The following is a 9,326-nucleotide window of genomic DNA, read 5'->3' on the forward strand; positions in this document are numbered from 1 at the left end:
GTGCTTGTGTTGTGTTTATTCTGAAATATGAAGTCATCATAATGGGGAATCAAATAGAATAATCCCTAGAGAATCACACGCTGGCAGTAATCTAGTGCTCTGTCACCCATTCTTCAACCCATTGATGCTCCAAGTGGTATTATTGGAAGCATTTTGTAGGAGTTGCCATGTGATAGAGGATGACTTTCTTGGTACTTAACCAGACAGAAAGGTTCAAGCTAGCCTAATTCTGCTTAGCTTATGAATCAAACATATTTAGAAAAGCTGTTTCTTTAAAAAAATTTTTTTGAAATGCCATGTGGTGGGGAGGTGGGGAGAGGAAGTTACAGAAGAATAAATAAGCAATTCCATTTATGTAAAAATTTAGTACAAGAGACAGTACTACCTATTGTTTATGGATACATCAAATGTATAAAAGCTTGCAAAGGAAATAATATAGAAAAACTGCAGGTTATGGTGACTTCGAGAAAGTACTGAGAAAGTAGGAAGGCAGAAAGCATCTAGTACCCAGTTCCTATACTTAAAACCACTTATTTTTTAAAAACAAGTGGCAGAAATTTGATGCAAATATGGTAAAATGTTAATATCTGTTAAATCTAGAAGGAGGGTATCATTTAAAATTTTTTTCCACATTTGAAGTATTTAGTAGTTGTTCTAGTTTGCTAATGCTGCCAGAATGCAGAGCACCAGAAATGGATTGGCTTTTATAAAGGGGGTTTATTTGGTTACAAAGTTACAGTCTTAAGGCCATAAAGTGTCCAAGGTAACACATCAACAATCAGGTACCTTCCCTGGAGCATGGCCAATGATGTCCGGAAAACCTCTGTTAGCTGGGAAGGCATGTGGCTGGCATCTGTTCCAGAGTTCTGGTTTCAAAATGGTTTTTTCCAGGATGTTCCTCTTTAGGCTGCAGTTCCTCAAAAATGTCACTCTTAGTTGCACTTGGGGTGATTGTCCTCTCTTAGCTTCTCTGGAGCAAGAGTCTGCTTTCAGCGGCCGTGTTCAAACTGTCTCTCATCTGCAGCTCCTCTCTCAGCTTCTGTGCATTCTTCAAAGTGTCCCTCTTGGCTGTAGGAAGCTCACTCCTTCTGTCTGATCTTATATAGTGCTCCAGTAATTTAATTCAGACCCACCCTGAATGGGCAGGCCAACACCTCCATGGAATTATCCAGTCAGAGTCATCACCCACAGTTGCGTGGGGTGCATCTCCATGGAATTACAATCTAATTAATACTGATAGGTCTGCCCACACAAGATTACATCAAAGAATATGGCTTTTTCTGGGGGACATAATACATTCAAACTGGCACAGTAGTTAAAAATAAATTTGGCTACCTACTGTTTAACCAAATTATTTGGTTAATGATGTGCAGTAGACTTCCCTCATGCTCAGAACATTATCTCCTCTGTGAATCTGTAGTGTATTGCTTAAACATAGTATTAGCTGGTGCCATTTCCTTACCTTATAATTTTGGAATCTGATGTCACTGCATTTGCAACTTCCATAGGACAGTAACATCAACCTTAAAGTCAAGTCAATAACCAACCAACTTAAGAAAATTAAGCTCCATTATGAGAGTGTAATAAGGTCTCAGCCCTCGGACAGTATGTAGGCTTATTTTAAGTATTGTGTGGAAAAAAACTAAGGAGCACTTATGTTAAAAATGATTTGCTAACAAAGTAATTTTAATTTCTGAAGTGTCCAAAGTTCAGAAGTTTTATAAAAAATTTTTTCAAGTAGAGTTTTTTTTTCCATTTGAACATGGGATGTATTTTCTCTACCCAGAAGAGAATCCTTTGGAGATAAAAGAAAAGCCCATGGATTTGGAAGAAGCAGGTCATGAAGCTGAGGAAATAAATGAAGAGGCTGAGGCTGACCAGAAGGAAGGTCAGGGTCAGCAGGAGCCTGAGGAAGGGCCCAGGGAAGATGACCAGGTCGAAGGGGATGAAGAGATGGACATAGCAGCTGATGACCAAGAGGAAGATACTCCTGAACCTGAAGAAACTTTAGAGGAGGAGCATCTGACTCAGGAGGAAAAGGACAAAGAAGCCAATGAGGAAGGTGTGGAGAATGGCACCCTGGTTGACCAAGGTCTGCAGCCTCAGGTAGTGTGTGATTTCTGGTTTCTCTTATAATAAAAATAATGAGGAGGAGGAGAAATCACCATAGCCCCACTAGAATCTCTTTCAGCGTACTTCTCCATCGCTTGGTGATGCTGCCATGGGCACTTGGAGCCTGCTGCAGGGGCCTCCAGCTCACGCCCTTCTCCTAGGGCATTTAGTGCTGTGTTTGATCTCCCCACAGAAGCAGGAAGAAGAGAGAGAGAACTCTGACGCAGAAGAGCAGGTGCCAGAGGCCACAGAGAGGAAAGAGCACGACTCTTGCGGGCAGACAGGGGTGGAGAATGTGCAGAGTGAACAGGCCGTGGAGCTGGCTGGGGCTGTGCCAGTGACGGAGCTGGGCAAAGAGGTGAGGTGATGGGCTCTCATGCCATGACTAGCTGCCTTCTTGGAGGGTCTCCTCTCCCTGTTTGAAATCGAGTGCTTGGTTTTTGTGTGGTGTTTACTGTTTGTTTGTTTTGTTGTTGATACTTAAAGAATCCTATTCTTTAAGAAAACGATGATATATTTATTTTTATATATCTCTCAAGATAAACTCCAGAATATTTGCTGGGCTGTATTTAAGTAATGTGTTTTATAACTAGAAGTTGTTATTAGATTGGTAGTTCTCAAGGGGAGAATCAGGTTCAGGTTATTTTTCAGAAAGCTCTCAAGGAAGGAAAGGTTCAATTTAGGGTTTATGGAGCAATATCTCTCGAATAATGTTTTCCTTTCCTTGCTGTTCACTAGACTTCTAGGTCTTAATTTAAAATGCAAAGTACTTCAAAGAACATTCCTTTACCTGGTGGTGGTGTGTTTTGTGTGTGGTCACAGTCTGGCCGCTGGAGTGCAGTGGGAAGAGCCCCAAGGCCAGAGGACCTGCTGCTTGCAGCGGTGACACTGGGCCATACACTTGGCTTCTTTGAGTCCCAGTTTCCACACCAGGTTTATACTTAAAAGAACTGCCACTACCATTTATTGAGTACATATTTGGTGTTTGCATTTTCATTGCTTTGGTGATTCCTCACAGTAGCCCTATGGATCACATGATATTGTCATTTTATTATTTCCTCCGTTTTATATTTGAGGAAAATAAGCCTCAGTAAAGTTAATTGATAATATTAAGTAACACAGCTAGTTGAGGATGAAGCTGGTTTCAAATTGAGGTCACTCCTGCCCTCAAAGTGTGACATTCCACTCCTGTAAACAAGGAACTAAGGGGCCATGTAAAGTGAAGGCGCTGAGAGGGTAGCCCAGCTCTCAGGCCCTGGTCTAGACTCTCCTGTGTCTGCCTTTAGGCCAGAGCAGGCAGGTAGGCAGGTGTGATTAAATCACCCCAAGATGAGAATAATGGTGGGAGAAGTTGTAAGCAGTGTGGCATGGTGACCATCCTTCTCCCTCATTCTTTTATGGCTTGGATCTCATAGGAACACGGGAGTGGAGCCGCAGATGCAAACCAGGCAGAAGGCCATGAATCCAACTTCATCGCCCGGTTGGCCTCCCAGAAACCCACCAGGAGAAACACACAGGTTTCTATATCTCACTCTTCAGCTAACCATAGGGGCAGGCTGTGTGTAGAAAAAGATATTCTAAACAGAGTGGTAAAAAGCCACACTCCTAGCCTTTCCTGTCCTGCCAGGCATGTTGGGGGCCTAGGGAGCAGGACCAGAGCCATGGGGCTTTCCCAATGGAACCCCATCACTGGGGTTTCTTTCCTGCACCCTCACATTACTGATGTGGAACCCATGAGCCAGGTGCCACGTGCTACTGCCAGGCACCAGTCTTACTCTTTTTACTGTCTGTGGTGTTTTCCTTTTAAAAAATCAATTATTTTTATTAAGGGAGGGAAATTTGTATACACAATACAAGATAAGTTTATAAAAACCTGTCCCCTAAAAAGCTTCCCTCACCCCCTTCCCCCAGTCACCCAAGGGACCCTCCCCAGAACAACTTGTTGCTACCACTTCCTTATGTCTCCTTTCAGAGATATTTTTTGCATATGTAACATATGTATGGATGTGTGTGTACATAGTGAACATATGTGTGTGACTGTGTGTTTCTTTTCTTCTGTGCCTGTATTTTTGACATTGAAGACCATAATAGAGATTGTTCCATCTAAGTATATATAATCTGTCCCCCCATTCTTTTTAACAACTGCATTGTGTTCCATTCTTGTATGGCCTGTACCTAATTTACCTCACCAGACCCCTGTAGAGAGGTCTTAGGTTATTTTTTAGTCTTTTGCTGTTACAGGGTTTTGATGACTTTCTTTGCCCACAGAGTTTTAAGAGGAAACCTGGGCAGGCCGACAATGAACGCTCCATGGGTGACCACAACGAGCGTGTGCATAAGAGGCTGAGGACTGTGGACTTGGACAGCCACGCTGAGCAGGGGCCGACCCAGCCCCAGGCCTGCGTGGAGGAAGCAGACACCTTTGAGCACATCAAACAAGGCAGCGACACTTACGATGTGCAGACCTATGGTATGATGGAGGGAAGGTGTCTCCTTTTGGCTCACTGAGAGCTTATGCAGTGTGACTGTGTGCCTACCAGGTGTTATTACAAATTTTTATTGGAGGGAAAGGAAGTGGCTTTTAAAACTATTTTTTCTCTAGAGAGAAATACACGGAAATACAGTTAGTTTTTGATGTAAAAGCCTCCATAGCCAAGTGTAAAGGCTCTGGGTTTCTAGGTTTAGTGTACGCCTTTTAAGTATCCTTGAAAGCAGTTGGCCACATCCAAACGTGGCGCTGACCTCAGGGTTCCTTAGTACTGGACATTTCTTCATAGTTACCTTTAGGTTGGACCCTCCAATGGCAGGAGCTATAAACATGAAATATGTATTTCTTGCATAAGGTAAAATGGAGGGGGAAAATGTCAGCACAAGAAGGAAGTTCAGGTGTCAGTTTCTCCTCAGTTCACTTTGTGACTTTTCACTCTTTCATTTCTCATATGTCAACTAGTGTTATTAATATCTACCTCATGAGGATGTTGTATAAAAATTATTGTTCTGCCCGTTACTTTTTTTCCTCTTCCTATCCTGCCCTTTTTAAAGTAAATAGTAGTAACAATAGCTATAATGTATTGAGCTTTTACTTTTTTCCAACCATGGTTCTGAGCCTTTGATGCATGCTCATGTAAATTCCTCTAGAGTTCTTATGAGCTAGGATATTTCCATTTTGTAGCCTTTAGTATTGTGGCAGAACCCACAGTAGTAGAATCTTGAAAACTAGAAGTGACGGAAACCATAGCCCATCTATCATTACTTTCTTCTGAAAAGATCTAAACTTTGTGTATATTTGTGTGTGTGTGTACGCTGTTGGCAGATGTGGCCAGCAAGGAGCAGCAGCAATCTGCAAAAGCCCCCAACAAGGATCAGGAAGAGGAGGAAATGGAGGATGCCCTCATGGACCCAGAGGAGCAGGAGGAGCTCAAAGCAGCAGACACAGAGCAGCTGAAGCCAGAGGTCAAATCAGGGACCACAGCAGCCCCTGGTGAGTCCTGCCGAGGAACAAATCCCTGCTGATCTCCTGGACTTGGAAATGTTGGTTCTCTTATCCCGTGGCCTGTCTTGTCTGGTCTGTTCTGCTCCACGTTCTAACCTGTGGTCTGGGGATATTTCCCCCCAATGACTGCAAGGCTTCGTGTTTCATATCTATAATAGGATGTCAGAGTTTGCTCTTTTTTTGTGTGGAAGAAGAAATGTGACTGTGAAGGGTGTGGCGAGTGGTGTTACAGGACTCCATCCTTCAAGGAGACCACTGAAATTTGAATTTCAGACAAATCCTTTAGTCTTTTAAAAATATGATGAAGAAAACAGAATAGTACATTTGCCCCAGCTGTGATTAGGAGATACATATATTCAGGATAGTTAGAGAAACAGATACCCTTAAAGACAATATGCTTATATGAAGTACAGAATATTAGCATAAACTGAGTAAATATTAAAGGAAACAGAATAGGGAAAATGCAAGTGAAAAAATTACAGAACTTTTTATATCCAGTTTATTTAAAAAATAGACATGAATTCATCATGTTAGAAAAATAGCTTTATTAGCAGTGGAACAAATGCAAATTCAAGAGATCTTGCCAGACTTAAAAGGCCTTTTCTTCTGTCTCATTCCTGTTCTCTCAGGGTGTTTGACACTGTTGCTGTTATATGACTGTGGGAAAAGCACTGCTCTCTGGTTGGACAGTGAAATCCAGGCTTTACCTCTTACTGACTTCACAGATTGAGGCAAATTATTTCTCATTTCTTTGCCTGAATTTCCTTGTCTTTAAAATGAAGCTGTAGTTTTAGGTATTTTAGTTTTTATTTTTATCAAAGTTCCACATGCACATAATTTAAAGAATTGCATAGTTGTGCAAGGCTTGTTAGAATAAACTACAGTTTCCCCTATCCCCCCCGCCCTGCCCCGAACAGTCGCCATCAACTCCACGTCAGGGTGAGGAGGTGGTGAAGTGAAGGGGGTGAGGATTGGCAATGGCTGTCTCAAAGAGAAGGAACATGTAGAATCCATATAAGAAATTGTTCGGGGAATAAATGGATGAAGTTTGAGTGATTGTTAGGGTTAAAAAGCAACAGGCTCAATTTTTATGTTAACATTAGAACTGTATCCTTATGTAAAAATAGGCTTTGAAGAGTTGGAGATGGAGATACAAACTGTTAAAACAGAGGAAGACCAAGAGCCTAGGACAGACAAATCCCTCAAGGAGACTGAGAATGAGAAACCAGCGAGAAGCAGAGAGTCAACCATACATACGGCGCATCAGCTGCTGGTGGACGCAATTTTCCAGGTACTAAAAGTTTCACAAATTACTGTTTTAATAAGTTGGCAAATGTATTTCTAATTGCTTTTAAACATTTGTCTTTAAAACATCCGGTTGTTTGGGGGGTGTAATGTCCATATCAAAAGTTTTAGAATTCCTATTGGTGTGACAGGTGTTCTCTAAGCAGGTGATGCCGACCCAGTAGCCAACCCAAGGCCCCAGGAGAGGGTGGTCAGTGCTCTTGCCCAGTTGTGATGGTGGGTCTGCTTCTCGGCCTCCCACGCTTACGTCATTCTGCTCACAGGAGACCATAACGGTGTGGTCAGGAAAAATAACAGATCATGGTGGCTAGGTAGCAAGACTCGGTGGTTAATTCCTGCATTTAAAAAGAGCAGTAGCTGAGTTCTTTTCCCTAATAATAATTTTTGTGGCAATCTAGATTAATCAAAGAACATTTTTGTTAGTGATGTCTTTGTGTATATTTTGTTTCTGCTTTTTTTGTTTTGCTGAGATGGATTTATACATTTAAAAGATTTCCTTTCCACATTGTGTCTCCAAAATGGGAAGTAAGAAGAATGGTTGTCTGGCAGCTTCTCATCATGCCATGGCATTTGCCTAAGTTGTGAGTTTTAGGAGCATATTTGACTGTACATAGAGCTTGTACTGTGGGGAAGGAGGAGGCACCCAGTGATAATAATGCTGGCAAATTTGGGATCCTTCTTATCTGTGTCTTTCTTTTTAGCCATTTTTAAAAGATGTCAATGAACTGAGACAGGAGCTGGAGAGACAGCTGGAAACATGGCAGCCACATGAATCTGGAAATCCAGAAGAAGTAAGTCACCAGTTTCCTAAAATATCTTGACTTTTTGTTTGTTTGTTTTTAAAGATACAGTAGGCTTAGCACCCATTACCTTTGTAAAAGGGACCAGGCATATAGAGAATATAATTACAATCCAAAAACCTGAGTCTACCCATTGCCCTCTGCCTGTGTTGCTACTAGATCTCTACCTGAATTAAAACAAAGAAACTGATGTGTTTAGTTCTATTAACTTCTGTTGCTGACTCTGTAATTGACTTAATGGATGTCAGAAGATGTGTCAGTTGAAAAACCGAGCAGCCACTGTGAAAAGCAATACAGTGATTCCTCAAAAAGTTATATATAGAATGGTCATTTGATTCAGGAATACCACTTCTAGGTATATACCCAGAGAGAGTGAAAATAGGGTTGCAAACAGATATTTGTTCTCAAATGTTTATAGCAGCATTATTCACAATAGCCAAAAGCTGGAAACAACCCAAGTGTCTATCAACAAATGAATGGATAAACAAAGTGTGGTACATACAACATATTATTCAGTCATAAGAAAAAATGATGTTAAGGGACATGCTGCAACATCGAAGAACTTGAAAACATTATGCTCAGTGAAATAAGCGAGACACATAAGGACAAAAATTGTGTGATGTCACTTACAAGAGATGACTAGAAATAGCTAATTCACGGAGATAGAAAGCTGATTAGAGGTTGGGGGTTGGGTGGGTAATGTTTGTTTTAAACAAAAAAGGATCCCCAAGGCAGAAGAAGCCCTAAAGATAAATGGAAAAACTCTGACCGTTTCAGGGAAATTCTTTTTTTTTTTTTTTTAAAGTCACTATCATCTTTAAAGATAAATTTATCTTTGAAAAATAAAAAGGCACTTCTGAGAGCCTGTACCCGCCTTCCCTTCTCTCCCCACCTCCCTCCCTAAGTCACTCCCTGATGCCTCTGAGCAGGATGTGGCACCTGGGACAAAGCTGTTCCTTCTATAAAATGAGGGGAACTGGACAAATGGACTTAAAAGGCCCTTAACCTGCTCTAATAGCCTAAGACTCCTTGAAAAAAAAAAAAGAGAAAGCAACAAAAGGGAGGAGAAAGCAGCAAAAGTCTGTTCTATGTCATCCTCAGAACGGACCACCTGGATCATAACTGGCTGACTTAACGTGGCAGAGAAGATTACCCATACTTTTCCTTTTCAGTGGCTTTGCATCCTAAATTCACTGTGTGTATTTTATATCTATTATCATCATCATTTCTACCACATGTGTATTGAGTGCTGTTTCAGTTTGCTATAGCTGCTAGTATGCAAAGTACCAGAAGTGGGTTGGCTTTTACAACAGGGATGTATTAGCTTACAAATTACAGTTCTAAGGCCGTGAAAATGTCCAACTTAAAGCATCAACAGGACGATACCTTCTTTGAAGAAAGGCCACCGGCATCTGGAACACCTCCATCACATGGGAAGGCACATGGCCAGTGTCTGCTCATCCTTCTCTCCTGGGTTACACTGCTTTCAGCTTCTGGCTTTAGTGGCTTCCAGTGTGGGTCCTCTCTTAGCTTCTCCAGGGCTTTTATCTCTAAACTCTTTTTTTTTCTGTCCTTTATCCCCTCATAAAGGACCCCAGTCTTTAATGCGGTGGGTC

The 9,326-nt window shown here is 41.6% G+C and overlaps 1 protein-coding gene and 1 long non-coding RNA gene across 3 annotated transcripts in view; one reads left to right on the forward strand and one right to left on the reverse strand.

Annotated features, from left to right (window-relative positions):
• Positions 1–9,326, forward strand: part of MDN1 (midasin AAA ATPase 1) — a 197,052-nt gene that overhangs the window by 180,118 nt on the left and 7,608 nt on the right. For both annotated transcript variants that reach the window (XM_037843494.1, XM_037843495.1), the window contains exons 89-95: positions 1,787–2,106; positions 2,306–2,470; positions 3,528–3,629; positions 4,381–4,582; positions 5,426–5,593; positions 6,733–6,896; positions 7,612–7,701. In XM_037843494.1, the coding sequence (XP_037699422.1) occupies positions 1,787–2,106; positions 2,306–2,470; positions 3,528–3,629; positions 4,381–4,582; positions 5,426–5,593; positions 6,733–6,896; positions 7,612–7,701 (1,211 nt within the window). The remainder of the gene's footprint in view (positions 1–1,786; positions 2,107–2,305; positions 2,471–3,527; positions 3,630–4,380; positions 4,583–5,425; positions 5,594–6,732; positions 6,897–7,611; positions 7,702–9,326) is intronic.
• LOC119539757 lies at positions 6,134–9,158 on the reverse strand. Its single transcript, XR_005217930.1, has 2 exons — positions 9,097–9,158; positions 6,134–7,245 (listed from the first exon to the last, which is right to left on the reverse strand). It is a non-coding gene; the product is annotated as an uncharacterized LOC119539757 (long non-coding RNA).

The sequence above is a fragment of the Choloepus didactylus genome, chromosome 7 (assembly GCF_015220235.1).
Source record: "Choloepus didactylus isolate mChoDid1 chromosome 7, mChoDid1.pri, whole genome shotgun sequence".
Classification (NCBI taxonomy): domain Eukaryota; kingdom Metazoa; phylum Chordata; class Mammalia; order Pilosa; family Megalonychidae; genus Choloepus; species Choloepus didactylus.